Source organism: Arvicola amphibius, chromosome 10 (genome assembly GCF_903992535.2).
Source record: "Arvicola amphibius chromosome 10, mArvAmp1.2, whole genome shotgun sequence".
In the NCBI taxonomy this organism is placed as follows: Eukaryota; Metazoa; Chordata; class Mammalia; order Rodentia; family Cricetidae; genus Arvicola; species Arvicola amphibius.
The window spans coordinates 39,824,524-39,842,953 of record NC_052056.1 but is presented as its reverse complement, the minus strand read 5'-3'; the positions used below and the strand labels follow the sequence as shown (position 1 = coordinate 39,842,953).

The 18,430-nt window shown below is 44.5% G+C and overlaps 2 protein-coding genes across 3 annotated transcripts in view; one reads left to right on the top strand and one right to left on the bottom strand.

The window, feature by feature from the left end:
* Positions 1 to 477: 477 nt before the first annotated feature.
* LOC119825659 (cytochrome c oxidase copper chaperone) lies at positions 478 to 6,878 on the bottom strand. The gene is made up of 3 exons (XM_038346671.2): positions 6,675 to 6,878; positions 4,280 to 4,368; positions 478 to 607 (listed from the first exon to the last, which is right to left on the bottom strand). The coding sequence occupies exons 1-2, from the start codon at positions 6,779 to 6,781 to the stop codon at positions 4,284 to 4,286; spliced, it is 192 nt and encodes a 63-aa protein (XP_038202599.1). The 5' UTR covers positions 6,782 to 6,878; the 3' UTR covers positions 478 to 607; positions 4,280 to 4,283.
* A 7,913-nt stretch (positions 6,879 to 14,791) lies between these two features.
* Cfap91 (cilia and flagella associated protein 91) overlaps positions 14,792 to 18,430 on the top strand; it is a 41,415-nt gene continuing 37,776 nt past the window's right edge. For both annotated transcript variants that reach the window (XM_038346054.1, XM_038346055.1), the window contains exons 1-3: positions 14,792 to 14,912; positions 16,564 to 16,640; positions 17,583 to 17,740. In XM_038346054.1, the coding sequence (XP_038201982.1) occupies positions 14,798 to 14,912; positions 16,564 to 16,640; positions 17,583 to 17,740 (350 nt within the window). In that variant the 5' untranslated portion in view covers positions 14,792 to 14,797. The remainder of the gene's footprint in view (positions 14,913 to 16,563; positions 16,641 to 17,582; positions 17,741 to 18,430) is intronic.

The window sequence follows — 18,430 nt, the reverse complement described above, 5'->3', positions numbered from 1 at the left end:
TAGGATCTGAGCTCTTTTATTCTATAAAGAAACACCCTCGCCACCCGGCCACACAAGAAGATGAAATAGTCCTCTAGTGGTATTCCTCAGCATCCCTTGTTTTTGAGGTTTTATTTGTTTGAGGTTAGAACTCAAGGCCTTGTGTATACCAGGCAAGTTCTCAGCCACTGCGCTGAATCTCCAGTCTGTACTTGAGATTTTCAGTTCGATGCACGAAAGGGCTAAATATGGTTAACTGCAAGTCTTGGCTGAGATGGCATGGCTGTGACGTCCTTTTCAACAGGGAAGTGCCGGAGATTCTACTGGCTGAGAGAAGAACCTGCTTGCTCCTACAATAACTATCCAATCCTGTGACGTCACAATAGTGCAGAAGAAACTCACAGCCAAGAGTTGTTGCTATATGCTGTGAGAGGGAAAGGAAATGGAACAGAAAGTCACATGGGCCTGTGAGGAACAGAAGAACCACAACGAAGATGGTTTGCCACACTTTCTGTTTTTTAATAAATTATAAATACTTTATCCACTTATCAAAGTGCATCAAGGAACTTCCAAAATATGTAATCTTCTTCATTCTTCAGGGATTTTTTTCATTCACAGTGTAGGCCACCTGCAGAAAAGATTTTATTTCAGAAAGTCAGAGTTCAAACATCAAACCAGACCTTGGGATTTAGGGACTTAAGACCGTCAGAAGTAAATGCTTGCCTGGAATACTAAATAACTGTCACAATTCTTCTAGACAAGTCATGAAACAAAGACTGCTTTACAAAATCCTAGTTTAGCTTAGCTAACACCACCCTAAACTGTTCATTACAGTACCTAATCTGTAGAAGTTTTTGGTGAGGTAAAAACACCATTTTTCCTAGAAGTACCTTTAAAAACAGGCCAAGGCACTGTGCTTTTAGACCTGCATGTCTCTGCTGGTGCCAGAACTGCTGGCAACACTGTTAGAGGCGGAAGGAAGGTCAGTTCAGTACAGTTCCTGTGGGAAGCTCCTCTCTGATCCAAGGGCAAATAAAGAAAAGCCTCTGAGTCCACAGCCAAGATCCAGAGAGCGAGCAGCAGAGGACGGCGGGGCTGGCTGGGCTCCACAGTGCCAGGCCTCTCCACAGCCCGCACCCAGCCCACCCTAGCCCGATGCAAGAAGGTGGAGGGTAGCGCTGAAGAGATGGCCACTCGGGCGCCAAGTCTAACTCAAGAGCTTCCTAAACCCGTTCCCTTCGTTCAGATTTTAGACAGGAAGTAAGCCTCACCAAGACACAAATATCTAAATTCCTTTTCCTAAAGAGCCTGAAGAAAGGACGATACACTTAAGCAAGTCTGAGCAGGAAAAGGCACCAGAAACAGAGCTATGCCCCATTTCAAGAGCCTGCAGACTCTTGGTGCCGCCACTGTAACCCCGCAGGCAGGGTCAGCTATTCAGGGTCCTCTGAAGGGGCGCTAACCTGCAAGACATGGGCTGAAGAAGAGGAATGGAGACCAAGCAAGATTCTATTGTCAAGGTCTCCGTTTATTGGGGTGAAAGTTACAGCTTATATACCCTTGAATGGGGTGGAGGTAGGGGCAGGCAGGAACTCTGCCGGGGTGACTGAAGGTCATCAGCCAGCACCTGGTGTAAGCCTAAGCATGTGATTCATTAACATTGGAGTAAGGGGTGGGTTCCGTTAGCAGATGTGATCCATTAGCATTGGAGTAAGGGGTGGGTTCCGTTAATGGATAGCTCTCAAGATAGTTTGGGATGAGGGGTGGGATCTCCGTAACTTAGGGCAATGACCTCTGCTATCCCTGTAAGGACGATGGTCCCTGTCAAATCTATCCTTAGGAAAATGGTCCCTGAAACATGTCAGAGGGCTAACTGTGAGAGAGGATGTAAACTCCTGGTTCTTCTCTGGGTGGGGAGTCCCTGGCAGGAGGGACTGTCTTTTGCATTTCGACATTTCAGAGAGTCTTAACAGGTGATCCCTATAATGCATTATCTTGAGATACTTTTTCTTTTCTTTTTTGTTTTTCGAGACAGGGTTTCTCTGTGTTTAACAACCCTGGCCATCCTGGAACTGGCTCTTGTGGACCACGCTGGCCTTGAACTCACAGAGATCCACCTGTCTCCACCTCCGAGTACTGGGATCAAAAGTGTGCACCACCACCGCCAGGCTCTTGAGATACTTTTGTAAATAATATACGTATAAAATAAAGTTCATACCGGGTGGTCGTGGTGCACGCCTTTAATCCCAGCATGCAGGAGGCAGATCTCTGTGAGTTCAAGGTCATCCTGGACTACAGAGCAAGTACCATGACAGGCTTCAAAGCTACACAGAGAAACCCTGCCTCAAAAAAACAAAAGACAAACAAACAAATAACGTTCAATTAAACAAACAAATAGCAGCATCACCAAGGCTTTAATTTTAGTTTAGTGGGTTTCCATGTTTCTTTTGACCTTAAAAGCAGGAAGGGAAGAGCCACCTACTCACTCCCTGATATTTCTAATTAGGTGCTGTATAACTGAAGGTGTCTAGACGCACTACCTATTTCTCTTTCTAGTTTCTGAGTCACTTCTTTTGCTACCATTAAATCTTCAGAGGTTTGCTATTCGGCATAGTCCCTGTTTCTTCAGTGCTAGCAAACGGAAGTAAAGGACTTGAAAACCCTCTAGGAGTTGGAGTCAGCAGGAACACGGCCTGTGAATTCTGAAAAGTGTCCCTTAGGTGTTCCGAGGTCCAGCTCTAGGTGAGAACCAGTGACTGATGTAGAGTCACTTAAGAGAGGGCAGAAGAGGGGATAACTGATCCCCAACTGCTGTGCCAGCTCCGACTGAGATCCACTTAGGTTTTTGAATTAAGGAGCTTTTATGACAACTGTTGAAACACCCCAAGTTTGTGAAGTGTTTTTCCTCTGAAGAGGGTCTCAGAAGATAATGTCTAGCAGTCTAAGAGACAGGGCAGGGCAGGCGGTTGTGCTGGAGTCTAGTGCATCGGGACTTGGCTGGGAGGTGTGCTCCCACACGTTCCAGCAACACATCCTTTTCATCGGTAGTCACCCTAAGTCTGAAGATCAAGGTAATGCACAGCCCTAAAATGAGCGTGCTGGCGAGGAAAACTCACCGAGTGTCAGGAGCAACACGCCGAGGGCCTCTGATGGAGAACATAATCCCACCAGTACCCTTTCACGGCACCTCCAACTCCCCCATGATGCTCTAGGCAAGTCTTAGCACAACTGAGGAGAAAGCGCCAGAGCTGAGCAAGTGTTCCCACGTACAGATACTGGGGCCTGTGCCTTCGAACACCTTCTCCAGCCACACTTATTATCGGGTGGGGGCCACTCATCTCCTTTCTGTACTTCAAAGACCAAGAGCACTCATGCGCGACATTCCAAAGAGAGGTGAAAGAGAAGGAAACCAGCTCTCCACCACTACTAAACTGGAATGTGGCCTTGGTATCTCTCTGCTGTCGTTAAATTAGGAGTGGCAGTGAGGTGTGAGTTGAGAGTAGCACAAATAGCTCTGCCTGGAGGCTTAGCTTCTAATCCCCCTCCTGCTCAGCCCACCTCAGGAATCCTGCTGCACCGAACCCCATTAATTTCTCCTCTCATTCACTCATTCCCTTAATTAGCGACACCCTATTCAGCACCCACTACATGCCAGGCCGTGGTCTAGGTGCTAGGGACAGGCTGGGGGTGAAACCGGATGCTTCTCAGAGCTACGTCCTGGCTGGAGGGAAGCAGGGTGGTCCCTGGAAGAGGATGCTCAGTACGCAGGTGGTGACTGAAGACACAGTAGCCGTCAGCCACACACTATTAATCTTCTTCCAAATTAAGAACTCATTCCCCGGCCTCATTAGGTCCAATTCAAGTGCTTAAAAGTCACGCATGGCTAGAGCTGACCATCTGGGGAATGTGGCCACAGGAACCTCTACCGTCATAGGCGGTACTGGATGTGGCTGGAACAGTGTCAGGGAAACATGTCCCTACTTCACGTGGGGCATGGAGGAAAAGCCTCTCACGAGACCTCAAAACAGCAACTGGAACAGAACAGGGTACTGAACTTCCCACAGCCTGAGTCCCTCTTACTGTAATGTAATCCAAAGGCTCTTAGCAAACCAGCTCTCAAAAGCTTCATATTCCAGCTCGGATTTCCTGGCTGCTCTCAAGCTGCTGCCATCACTTACTACCCCATACTAGGAACTGAAGTTACTTTTGAACACGCTGGACTAACTAGGCAAGCTGCCTCCAGTGCCTCGGAGCTAGCCCTGTGGAGCAGTGCAGATTCTAAGCGACACAGTTCACTCACCGCGTCATATCTTAAATCCCAGCGCTCGCATGCACTCCTTGTGGGCCTCGATGAGATGGCCACAGTGCTCTTCTCCTTTCTCGATGATGCTGTAAGATAAGACACACTAGTTACCTAGTAACTAACGGTAAGCGTGCATGGCAGTGCAGGAGGGTGGGGCCAAGCACACAGAATGCGGCTGAAGTTACGAGCAAAACTCTGCTATACCCAACAGCTTGGCTCTTTTGTTCTAGCTGTTCTTACGATGGGTCCACACCCATAAAGATGTTCCACAGAACTAAGGTTCTGAGGCTTCTTTTTATTGTTGTTTGGGGAAGGTTCTAACTGGATGAAATAATCACACATAGCAAATGATATCTTTAGTCTATACCCAAGGAATAAACATTTCTTTAAAATGAAATAAACTGAATAAAATATTTACATGAAATGAAGGGAAGGGGGAAGAGCTTAACTTGTGGGCCTATTATCACACAGAAATTAACTTCCTGTTACTCCTTACATCCAAACACACTTAAACCTATTTTTAATCATTAAACACCCGACAACATAAACATCCAAAAGGATCTGGTAGCCAGGAGCCACAAGATGAATCCTGCCCGAGGACTTAGCTTTGGAGTTCATCAAAGTCCATCAGCGAAGAGAAAGGAAGACAGTTCCAGCCAAGTTTTTAAAGCAGGAAGAAATATAAAAACTTGTAATGACACACATTGTGCCCATCCATCAAAACAGCATCGGATGTTAGGACTCTGGCAGTGACATTAAGACCGTCTGCCCTGCAAGGCCAAAGTGGCTGGCACTAAGGAAGAACAATCATTTCTCCTAGTGTTTGAGATCACCAATGTGTAGCCAGGGAGCTGAAATCCACCCTTGAAAAAGTCAGGGAAGGCGGGGACAGAGTAAGCTTACTCACACTAAACAGAATCCTTTGAAAGATTAAGGGACATTTCACTGATAAAATCTACAAAGTAACCCAAGGGGCCAGAATGTACTGGCACATGCCTGAAACCATGTTTGGGAAGCTAAGGCAGGAGAATCCTGAGTAGGAGGCCAGCCAGGGCTACATGTCAAGACCCTGTCTCAGATGAAGTTGGGAAATAGAGAGGGTCTACTATTAAAATCCTTACCAGCAGATGAGGTAGACTGGGTGGGATGGGCGGGGAGTCCCACATAACAGGCACCTTACAGAAGTGCTGGACTTGGTCAACACACATGGGAGGCAGACATGGTAAGTACCCTGCTGAAGTTGGAGAATCGGGATTCAAGGTCTGCCTGTATTTCTAAGCTCTCAGCATTTCCATAAGCAGGTATTACCACTGCAGGACCCTCAGCATCAGACCGCTCTTTAAATTCTCCACTTCCAGTAGGGCTTGCAAAGCGGTTACTCTCACTACACCAACAAATAATTTCTCTTTAGTCTACGGTTTTTAAAAACATGATCTCACTCTGTTGCTCAGACTAGACTTGAACTGTGGCAACCCTCCTGCCTCAGTCTCCCCAGTAATGAGATTACAGGCTCAAGCACTCATACCTGTTTCTACTATTACTTTATTACTTTGACGGGAGAAATAGCTGGAGATGCATAGTTACATCATCTGAGAGGCTCCTAATGAGATCTGCTCCAGAAAGGAGACTTCATCAAAGTGAGAAAAACCAAACCTTTCATGACTTGATAAGATAAACATTAATGTCACCTATACTGTAGACAGGTTTTTAAAATATGATTTGTTTTTATTCTATGTGTATGATTGTTTTGCCTACATGTTTGTCTATACAGCAGGTGTATGCAATGCCCGCAAAAGCCAGAAGAAGCTGTCGGACTCCTCTGGGACTGGAGTTAAAGATACTTCTTAGCTACCAGGTGGGTGTTGGGAATGGAAACCAGATCCTCTGGACCGGCAACTAGCGCTCTTAAAACACAAAACCATCTCTCCAGCCCCAGACAGGCTGACTTTTAACCTTCAGCCTATTAAAAGAGGATCCCTACAGAAATGTATCCTGTGTATATCCTATTCGCGCACATTTTGAAAAAAATCCCAGAAGTTACCTGAAATTTTTTACTTTAATCTTGCTAAAGGTATCAGAGTTAGTGGTATAGTAATGGCTGGTAACAAACCTCCACATAGTTTAAGTTCCTTTAAGCCAAGTAGCATCTCTACGCACTTCTATATATCTGGACCTAACACCTAAGAAGGTTAAAGGGTATTGCAAACGGAATGAAGGACGAGAACCTTAGGGCCAACCTGATCTCCCGTTACCCCTAAATGAGCCTGAGATGCGCGCTCAGGGAACAGAGACGACTGCGAGACTATGGGTTCCCGTTGCTCCGGAGGGCCAGGGGGCAGAGAGGAGGCGAGCGTGCGGAAGCCCGGCCGTCCCTCCCCAGCTGCGCACTGACCACGCATCGCGCGCCTTCTTGGTCTCCGGGCAGGCGCAGCAAGGCTTCAGCGGCTTCTTCTCCTGAGCCTCAGGAGGGGCAGGGCTGGCGGCGGCCAGACCCGGCATCTTTCCAGCGAGACGCAGCAGCGAGCGCACACGCGCGAAGACCCCAAGCGGTAGCGATCTGCACTCACTTGCAGTCACGCGAAAGGTGAACAGGAAGTCCCGCCTCTCAGAACGGAAGCGAGCCTAAGATGCGCATGCGCGAAAGAAGCGGTACGAGGGCTTTAACCCAAGGGCATGGTTTCTTCTGCGCAGGCGCAAAGGTTAAAAGGTCACCCAGTGTTGCTTTTGAGATAATCGCAACATTTTTTCTTTCTCTTTGGTCGCTGCAAACCGTCACGTGTGCGTACCCCTTCCCTTCTGTCCTTCATGGCTTCTCTTTTTTCTTTACTAATTGTTATTGCATGCATATATATAAATGTATACATATATATTCCTAAATATAACTTGTTCAGTTCAGTATAAGTCTACCTGTTTGTACGTTTTAAGGATTGACCTTTTGGCACTCAACAACCAGTGTGCCCTTCCCGGGGAAGGCCCCCGCCCTTCCCATTCCCAATTTTGCTCTGTTGCCTATAGTTTGACCCACAGAACTGAGGCCTCATGGACTTTTCTCCATCCGATTTGACATGCTCATTTCACCCAGAGTATAAAAGTGTGCATGGGCAGATTTTGCATAGGTGGGAGACGGGGAGAGAGTTGAGAGGCCTCTAATCCCCTCACGTGGATGTTGAAACTATAGCCGAAGAAGGCAACATTACCTCTCTGAGCTCCATAAGAGTGAAATTCAGTTCCTTTGAGTACTAGATCCTGGATCATGACCTCCCGTCTTCCTGCTCTTCCCCCTTCCTGTTGTACAGTCTGCAGATGTTGAAGGCGAAGGTCCCCTACCCCCTATTCCTCTCTGACATACACACGAAATCTTCAGCCAACATTTCATGACACAGCTATGAAAGGATATATGACTTTTTTGTCTAGTTTCAACTGTTCCCTCCCTCCTTCTCTCTCTCCCTCCCTCTCTCTCTCTCCCTCCCTCTCTCCCTCCCTCCCTCCCTCCCTTCCTCCCTCTCCCTCTCCCTCCCCTCCCCCTCCCCCTTCCCCCCCCCCCCCCTCTCTCTCTCTCTCTCTCTCTCTCTCTCTCTCTCTCTCTCTCGTTGGGTACGTGAATAAAGAGGCAAGGAGGCAAGGTAACTGATAGTGAAAGTAAAGCCCAGTGCAGCTCCATTCTAACTGTGTTCACTTAGAACTGGGCACATGTTTGAGTGACTTCCTTAAACTAGCTTTTAGCTAATGGTGTGGGGCAGGTTATATTTTTCAAATACAAGTATTTATAGACAAGGAACTCTACCCTAAGCTGCATGACCCTGACTGATCATTAAGTGCTGGGATCACAAGTGTGTGCCATCCGTGCCTGATTTGTAAGGCTTCCTGAATGCTGAGCAGACACTACCAACTGAGTGACATCTCTTCAGTCTCCAGCTGGTTTTAGTATACGTTGTCCAGCCATATAAAGTTAAAATATACTTTTCCCAGGTGTTTCTTTAAATCCAAGTAGAAACAATATAATCACCAGGATAATAGCTTCCATGGATAGTGCTGAGTTTGAGAGTCATTTAATCCTCATAACAAACTGAGGTTCAGAAATGCATCTAATTTGTTCAAAGTTCCACAGCTCCTGAGGTTCCACCTCTCCCAGGGTTCTGTGTACAATGTATCTAAATGCAAAGTGACTTTCATTTTAAAACCACTGGATTCATTGTGCTATTGGCATTTTTTTTTTTTTTTTTTTGTAAATGAGCAAGGAAGAAAAAGAGAGAACTGGAAAATATAGGGAATTATGAGGATTGAGTTTGATACAAATTGTAGGCCAAAAGGGGGGAAAGGAGAAAAATTGAAACTTTTTTGTAACTGACATTTTTTCATCCCATTTTTCCCTTTGTGAAGGAAAGTTCCTAGAACGAACCCTGCCTCACTCTGGACCTCCTGAGAGGCGGATCAGTTGACTAGAACTCTAAGGCTGTAGTGAGGACGGAATGTTGCTAGTCCACAACCAGAATGGCTAGGAGCAGCTTTAGCCCCCTTAGCTGCCCTTGGGTGCCCCCTCCGGTACACGACCTAATTTGTGAGTGTTAGGTAAACAAACAGACACTCTAGTTCCCACCAACCACAAGGCTGAGAATCCATTCAGATACTATTTGAAGCTATAAGCTAAGATTTTCTTGCTTTCTTGTGACCTACCTATTGTTTTTACCACTACATCTGGGAAGTGTTTTGATGTATGATTTTCTTTGTTCCTTTACTGTAAATCTGTGTGAGGCTATTACCATATTAGAATGTGTAATTTGGGGTCATGTGAAATTGTCTTCCCAGACCATGGTTATTCATATTTGTCTCCAGAGTAAACTATCCCTTATCCCCTTGGATGCTTGAGTTGTATTTTTGTGTTCAAACTTTTTTTAAAATTTATTTATTTATTATGTATACAATATTCTGTCTGTGTGTATGTCTGCAGGCCAGAAGAGGGTGCCAGACCTCATTACAGATGGTTGTGAGCCACCATGTGGTTGCCGGGAATTGAACTCAGGACCTTTGGAAGAGCAGGCAATGCTCTTAACCACTGAGCCATCTCTCCAGCCCCTGTTCAAACTTTTTTTAAAATTTATTTATTTTTAATTAAAAATTTCCACCTCCTCCCCTCCTCCCATTTTCCTCCCCCTCCCTCTCCCTCTCCAGTCCAAAGAGCAGTTAAGGTTCCCTGCTCTGTGGGAAGTCCAAGGTCCCCCCCCCTCCATCCAGGTCCAGGAAGGTGAGCATCCAAACAGACTAGGCTCCCACAAAGCCAGTACATGCAGTAGGATAAAAACCCAGTGCCATTGTCCTTGGCTTCTCAGTCAGCCCTCCTTGTCAGCCATGTTCAGAGAGTCCGGTTTGATCACATGCTATATCAGTCCCAGTTTAGCTGGCCTTGGTGAGCTCCCAGTAGATCAGCCCCACCATCTCAGTGGGTGGGCGCACCCCTCGTGGTCCTGACTTCCTTGCTCATGTTCTCCCTCCTTCTGCTCCTCATTTGGACCTTGGGAGCTCAGTGTTGAAACTTTTTTTAAGTGGAATTGATAAGGACTGGTTCCCCTTGTGGCCTCCTTAGTAGAGGCAGGCCCCACGCAAAGCGATCTCCTGCCTTTGCTTTATCTGAGGCTGGAATAAACCCTTGGCTGTCTCTTGAGCACTATGACCTATAATAGCTACTTCTTTGAGGCAGAATAGTCTCCTGCTCATGAACAAAATAAAAAGCAAACTGGAAATGGTGGAACAAACTTATAAGTTCAGCCCTCAGAAGGCAGACACAGGAGGATGCAGAGTTTAAGGCCAGCCTGGGTTCTATACTGGGTTCAAGTCCAGCCTGGGTCTCAAAGCTTGATCATGTCTAAAAAAACGAAAGATCTCCTCTCAAAAGGGAAATATTTACTAATTTGTACTCAGCAACTTACCTCTTGTTTTAGGATGCAATAACCAGCTTATGTATGTGGTTACTTTTTCTTTTACCTTTGATGAGTGAGTAAGCACTAAGCTTTACTTTTCTTTCTCAGCCTAGATGCTTGCAGACTAAGATGGTTTATTTTATATTAAATGGAAATTAAGAATATAAAACATACCCAATTATTATTTTCTATATAATTCCATGAAAACACCAATAACCTATTTTCCCCCAAGAGAAGCTATAATTAGATTATTAAGTTGAAGCTAGCAAATTTTACCCTTTTTAGCTCTTGGATTGTTGTTGCTGAAATTACACAATTAACAAGCTTGAAATAGTGACTTGGGTAGAGTGGAATAGCCCCAAATAACAATGGCTTCTATGAATGCGATGGCAGAGCCACTGACACAACAGACAACAACTAAGAATTTTTTTTCTCCTTTTTTTTTTTTTTTTTTTTTTTTTTGAGACAGGGTTTCTCTGTGGAACCCTGGCTGTCCTGGAACTCTCTCTGTAGACCAGGCTGGCCTTGTACTCAGAGATCCACATGTCTCTGCCTCCCAAGTGCTGGTATTAAAGGCGTGCTCCACCACCACCCAGCATGAATTACTTTTTAAAGTTCTTCAGTATTAAAGGTATGTAGCCCTGTTCCATGCCTACCGTGCCTAAATTTGATGAGTTCACCCAAGGATGTGCAGTTGCTGCTAGTAGCGAAGGAGCGACACCATGTGTTGAGAGAGAAGAATTACAAGGCTTAAATTCTCATCAGTCTATTTAATGGCTAAGCAACTTTACATAATATTTGCATGTCTGCCTCTGAAGGAAAAAGCTTTCCAATTTCCCTGAGGAAACACGTACTATACAACGTCCTCTGGCTTCTGATTCTCGAAAAGACTGAGTTCTGACTTCATTTGCAGGCCAGTTCATAAGTGGTGGGAGAAGCCATCAAGTCACCAGGTGACCGGGAGATGACAGCTTATCACTGACGCAGCAGCAGCAGCAGCAGCAGCAGCAGCACAGAGTGTTAGCATCTTTACAGCAGTTTCCAGAATCCCCTTTTCCCACGCGTGATGTGAAAAGGCCAAATAGCCACACATGTATTGAGTTGCTTCGTAGGAAGAGAATTCGGAATAAAGAGAAATAAAAATGTCTGCTCTGCCTTCTACCAAAAGGGCAGCACCATCTCTATCAGCCAACACTGCTTCCCACACAAAGGGACAAGGACAGACAATGCCCCCTGCCTTGCAAGACACAATGGAAATTAGCCCCTGTGGAAAGTTTAAACATGATCAAATCTTTCCTTTTAACCAAATTCATTAACAAGAACCCCTCTTTAGTACTGACGTTTCTTTTATACAACTACATGAAATGGCAAGACCTAGCTTCATGAAGGCCGCCCGTCCAGTCATTTATTATTTACTGTGGACATAATGTTTGTGTCCCACCCAAATGAAGCCCTAGTCTCCACTGTGGTAGTTAAGATCAATGAAGTCACAGGATGCAGTCTCTACGAAGGGATTTGGACCCTTAAAGAAGAGACTGGTTACTCCCCCCTCATTTATGTCATATGAGAATAGAATGGAACAGGAAGGTAGCCATGTGCTGGCCAGAAAGCCCCTCGGCCCTTATAAGAAACAAAATGGATTTGTACCTTCCATGTGTTAGACATTCTAGATCCCTTGTGAGAAATGAGCATCTGTTTAAGTCACGCGAGCTTAACAAGCCATGGCACCAAGACATTCATGTAACACGTTTAGCACAGCCTAACGGTAGCACTCATTTATCTCCCCACTATTTCTGTAGGTCAGGAGTCGGGCATAGCTTAAGGGTTTTTCCAGATTGCAGTTTAAGACTGGGAGGGGCTGGAGAGATGGCTCAGTGGTTAAGAGCATTGCCTGCTCTTCCAAAGGTCCTGAGTTCAATTCCCAGCAACCACATGGTGGCTCACAACCATCTGTAAAGAGGTCTGGCACCCTCTTCTGGCCTTCAGGCATACACACAGACAGAATATTGTAAACATAATTAATAAATAAATAAATAAATAAATATTAAAAAAAAGACTGGGAGAGGTTACTGTTTCATATGAGCTTCCAGCTGAGATGCGTATGTTGCCAGCCTCACTCCAGTTACTAGAGAAATTCCCTTTCTTGCTATTGTAGTGGGGGGAGGGTTTTGGCTTCTTTCTGGCTATCAGTTGGAGGCCATGTCAGCTCCTAGAAGCCATCTGCAAGTTCTTTGCAATGTGGTGTTCCAAACATGGTCACTTGTTTCCTCAAAATTGCTTATGAAGAGAGAGCAAAATAAACCTTTAGTGTTTACTAAAGGTCTCTGTAAAAGATCAATCACACAGCCGCTTATTTCCCACCGTGGCCTGCGAAGTCTTTTGGTTAAAGCAAGTCCTAACACTAAAGGTGGAGGTATGACCCAGGACACTGAGGCCTGCCAAACTCAAACCCATGGGCACCCAGCCCAGAACCGTTATGAAGGCATCCCAATATGAACTTGCTTAAACCACTGAATTCTTTTTTTTTTCTCATGGTTTATTTTTTTTATATTTAAAAATTTCCATCTCCTTCCCTCCTCCTCCCGAACCACTGAATTCTTAAAAAGTTTTTTTATTAGTATTGTGTGTGTGATTTGGGGAAGCGCTTACTGTGGCCAGCAGGTGGAGGTCAGAGGACAACTTTGGGGAGTTGGTTCTCTCTGTCTACCTTTCCATGAATTCTGGGGATCAGACTCAGATTGCCGGGCCTGGATTGTCTCTCTGGTAGCCAGAACCTTTACCCTGCAGAGGACCCAACATTAAGAGTATTTGTGTGTGTGTGTGTGTGTGTGTGTGTGTGCTTTTTAAAAAGTCTCAATTGTGAGTGGCTAGAGAGTGATCTTCATAGAGAGAAATGGCAATGCCGGGTTGCACTGTCACAAGGCTGGACACGCTGACCAGAGCATCAACACCAAGGGGTGACCTGGGAGCCACCTTAGGACTCCCAGGTTGCTTACCACAGGTTGGTTAGTTATTCGAAGATAAATGTAAGACACAGAGTGTGTGGAATAGATCTAAAAATGGAGAGAAGTGTTGAATTATCACCTTAAGTTCCTGGCCTGGGAAAATTCCCTGATTTCTATAGCTGTGAGTCCATGACCCAAAATTCAGGAAAAAAAAAAATTCAACAAGTTTCCAAAATACGTTCTAAAGCGAAATATTATTTTAAAAGCTGTAACGTTCAAGCTAATTGGAATATCAGATATGTAGAAATGCAAGCAACCACAGCAGCAGCACTAAGAACAACAAAGCATTATGGTCCCACACATGTGTCACAGAGAGACAGCTGTCTTGAGTGGGGTTAAAGACACGCACTAACATGCCCTGCTCATTTCTCTGATTTTGATGCATAAGAAAAATAGTCTAGCATTGATCTTATCTTTATCATCGTAGTTCAGGAGAACCCAGTTGGTTTAAGAAAGTTTTTTACATTACAAAATGCTAGAAACTCACTGCTCTAGAACAAAATGAGGGCCTAAAAAAATCTTTAGTGGGACGGACCAAGAATAAATAACATCTTTGAGTCAACCATGTAAATTTGAATGTGTACTATATGCTTGAACAAAATAATTAGTATTAACTTTGTTAGCTATGATGGTAGCAATTTTTTTTAAAAATCTATAGCTTGGGCTAGAGTATATCTCAGTAGGGGAGCGCTTGTAGCATGTGTGAGACCCTCAATTCAGTTTGCAACCACCAATAATGAATGAGCAAACAACGTCATTGATTTGAGATGCCGGTTACTTTTAATGTAAAGTGATAAATGAATGAAATTTCATGAAATTTCTTTTAAAAAGAAGAATGTGTCGTGGGCAAGGTTCTGAGAATTCTCAAAAACTGACCTTTTTTTTTTTTTTTTCTTAGCAGAGCCTACTACACATGCGCCGAATTGTCCGCATCTGCTCTAACGCGAAGAGCAGCAGCCTGGAGACAGATTTTCGATTACTGATATTCTAGTTCACTCTGAAGCTGATATTATCTTGGTTACTGCCCCAAGGCCCAGCTTTTAGGAGCTTGGATTCCTTGATCCTGAGAAAGGGGGCTTTCAGAAAAGTACTCAATTCTTCTAGAAGGTTACGAGACCTTCTTGGGATCTCCAGAAGAGACTAGTGGCAAGGGCTGTGACTAGCAAATTGGTTTTCTAGAGTAGCCCTTTCCCCAGCTTGTGCTCTAAACCCTAGTTGGGCGGGAGCGAGGTCGTCCGCCCCCTAGCTCTTCTTCCTAGCCCCACCTCCTTGCACATCAGCGTTTCCTTTCTCTTGCCTCCTTCCTTCCTTTCAGTTCCCAACTCCTCAGGGCGCTCCACATCCTGCTTCTTCATCTTGCCAGATCTGCCCACCGTGCATCCCCCAAATCTACTTGGTCACTCCATCCTGCCTCTTCAAATTGCCCATCTAGGTCCTGCCCCGCCCCCACCCCTCCCTGCCCTGCCGTCCCGCCTCTGAAACTCGCCCCGCCCCTTACCCCGCGTGTGCGTCTGAGGTTGCCATAGCTACGGTGTACCCAGCTACCAAGCCTCGCATAGCTGGTGTTCTGCTGGCCAGACGAAAGAGGCAGCACCATGAGCCACACAGTGACCATCCAGGAGCCCAGGACCAAGCTTCAGGGATTTCCGTACCGGTGCCAGCGGTTGGGGGCCAAGGGCAGCGCCAGTCGAACGTACGATTTCCTGTACGGTAAGGGCTGTCCACTCCTCCCAGGAGTTAATGTTACCTGGTAGGGGTGTAGCTTGCTAAAAATAAAATAAAATAAAAATAAAAATAAATACAATAGCTCCAGGACTAGCCCTCTGTCCCCAGACCGCATAGTTAGGAGTAGTGGTCCCTGCACTCAGGTGACCACGCGCAGCGGCGCTTTGGAAGCCACAGGTGCGCTCAGCTTCTCCAAACAACAGGCGGGGGTCACCTTTTTTTTTTTCCTGATAACTGATTTTCCTGAAACCTAGTCCGAGGTTTTGGGTACACATTCAGAAAAGTGTGACATGACTTGCAGAGCTGCAAACTCACGCAACGTGCCCGCATTCAAACTGCATAAAAGATGCAGCGAAAATAATCTTCCTGCCCTCAGGCTCCAGATAACTCCAAGTTGGGTGTTCTGGGTAAAGTGGTGCCAGTTTCTCTCGCGTTTGTTTTCAGAGGGCCTTTTGTTTTCGTTCAACCTTCTTATCTACCAAAACATTGTTTATAGACTTGGTGCACCGATTCCCACAGGGCTAATTAAACTCCAGTTTATGTTAATGATATGTGGTTTGTTTCTCCGGACCTTAATTTCTGGTCCATTCATGTTTGTAGCCTTTTCGGACCTATTCCAGCACACAATGTTAGGTGTGTAAGTGTTAACTAAATTATTGGATTTGCTGCTACAACCACCGCAACTGCTTACGTGTGATGCCTACTTTCTCTGATTTTGCCCACGGAAGAACCAGGCTGTCACCTGAACCCGACACTATTTTCTTTCTTTCTTTCTTTTTTTTTTTTTTTTTTTTTTTTGGTTTTTCGAGACACAGTTTCTCTGTGGCTTTGGAGCCTGTCCTGGAACTAGCTCTTGTAGACCAGGCTGGCCTCGAATCCCTCATGTGGCTCAATCGTAATAAGATAACACACCCAGTCACCGTTACCCTTCATCACTGAAGATATGCCAGGGAGCAGGTACTTACAGGAAAGGGTTAATCAGTTGTTGATCTTTGGAGAGATAACTTGGACCCATCATCAACAGAGTCTTTATAAATCTGAGGGATGAATTCTAAAGATGACTGATGATATTTATTTCTTATTAGAAACAATATTTTCTTACCATGTCTACAGTTCTCAAGATGTCATGATATCTGCATCCTTCCAGTGCACCGAACATGGAAAACGGTGCCCAAATTTATCCACCCTTTGTTTCCTCTAAATATCCTCAGCGTATTTATCATGGCTTCCACTTTTGTGTTTTTATGGAATTTCTGTGTGAGCAAATGTGTGTGTGTGTGTCTGCTTCTGTATATGTTTCTTGTGCTTTTCCTTTGTTTTTTCTTCTCTTTGTTTGTTTTATCTTATTCCAATTTGTTTGCTTTTATTTTATCTTATTTTATTATTATTTTTTCAGGTGCCTGTGTGTTTTCTAAAGCGAGAGAAAGAAAGGGAGTGGATTTGGGTGGGGTGGTGATCTGGAGAGGGAAAACCAGAATCAGAATATATTGTATGAAAAAAAATCTATCTTCAATTAAAAATAGAAAAAAAATAAAGATGAGAGAGATAAGGGGGGAGAAAGTTGCATTCTTTGCACAGGATTCTCCCTGGAGGTGTAAACGTACTTTAATCTCTACGTCACTCTACCGCTTTACAGACCCATTATTCATTGTGTCGAGTGAGCGAGACCATGCACAGGCGAATATCCAAGCCACCCTGATTCGAAGCAGACTGGTAAGTCTAATTATCAACTAGCATAACCTAATCACAAGGAATCACAAGGTTTGGCTACTGCACTAATCAGAGCGATTAATCCGGATTGGGGGTACTGTGGGAATTACTGCACCATCATTACAGGGGCCAGGCTTGTTAGGACACGTAGTTCATTGCAGGGGTTAAGTAATAGCAAACAAAGAACCCATAAACTGATCTGGAGAGATGGCTTGGAGGTTAATGGTGCTTGCTGTTCTTGCAAAAGTATGGGAGTTCAGCTTACAGCAACCAGGTGTGGTGCCTCACAACCACCTGCAACTGAGCTGCCTGTCACTGCAGTTTTGTGGGATTGGATGACCTCTTCTGGCCTCTGTGGACACCTGGGTTCATGTACACATGCATGCTTGCGCACACACACACACACACACACACACACAGAGCTAAGTCAATGGAAATTGTGTATGTGCCTGGGCTAGAACATTTAAGTAGTGGAAAAGCATATACAGTAGAGAATAATACAGTCCTAGTGCCTGTCACATAAATATACAGTAGAGAATAATACAGTCCTAGCGCCTGTCACATAAATACGGTTGCCAGCCTTTTGAGTATCCTCTTTTATTTTTTTTTTTTTCTTTTTCTTTTTTTTGGTTTTTCGAGACAGGGTTTCTCTGTAGCTTTGGAGCCTATCCTGGAACTAGCTCTTGTAGACCAGGCTGGTCTCGAACTCACAGAGATCCGCCTGCCTCTGCCTCCCGAGTGCTGGGATTAAAGGCGTGCGCCACCACCGCCCGGCTTTGAGTATCCTCTTAAAGATAGTCTGTGCACGCACTAGTAACTCCTCCTCTGGTGCTAGATATGTTGTTTTGTGCTTTTGACAAAACTTACAACATAATTAAGTTGTATTAGAAAATGTGACCATGTAATTTTGGCCTTTTCCTCTCTGCCTCACCCTCCCAACATTAGAGAAAAGTTCCCCACTTTAGGTCCATGTTCAGTAACCTGTTTCATCATCCACGATATTCCATGTATTGGAGCAAGTCAGATCCTGTCCCGTCGTGTGTCAGTCGAGAATGGAAGGGACAAGAAGCCAGGCACAAAGAAGTCCTTCGACTCTGTGCTACGTAAGTATCAGGGGGTCCTGCTCCAAAATATATTCATGTTTTTAATGAATATATTGACTTTTTAAATATTGTTATTATTTCGCATGATTTGAAAACTTATAACTGTGATGTAAATCCCTCTTTGTAAAATAAAACTGATTAAGAAACAAAAGCCATACATTTTATACATATGTAGGTTATATTTATTAACCATATATTAATATACATGAATTTTATAATTATTTGCAAAACATGTAAATATATTAAATAAGTTCTAAAATATATGTTTATATATAATAAATATGATAATATATTAGCTGTATATGTGATCATTCTTTTATATATATTTACACATACAATTAAACCAAATTTACATATGGTTAAAAGTTTCTCAGAAGGTTGGCATGCATATTTACATGTATGTTAAAGGACAGCTCACCACCAAAGCCAGGGATGATCCAGTCTGTTGTTCCTTAGAAATTGTAAGTGATCTTTTTGGGGCTAGAGAGATGGCTCAGTGGTTAAGAGCACAGACTGTTCTTCCAGAGGACCTGGGTTCATTTCCCAGCACCCACATGGCAGCTTGCAACTGTCTGTAGCACCAAGATCAGACAAACATGCAGGCAAAACACCAATACACATAAAAAATAAAAAAATGATATTTTCTTCTGGAACCTAAACTATTGTGGGTTTTTTTTTTGGTTTTTTTAT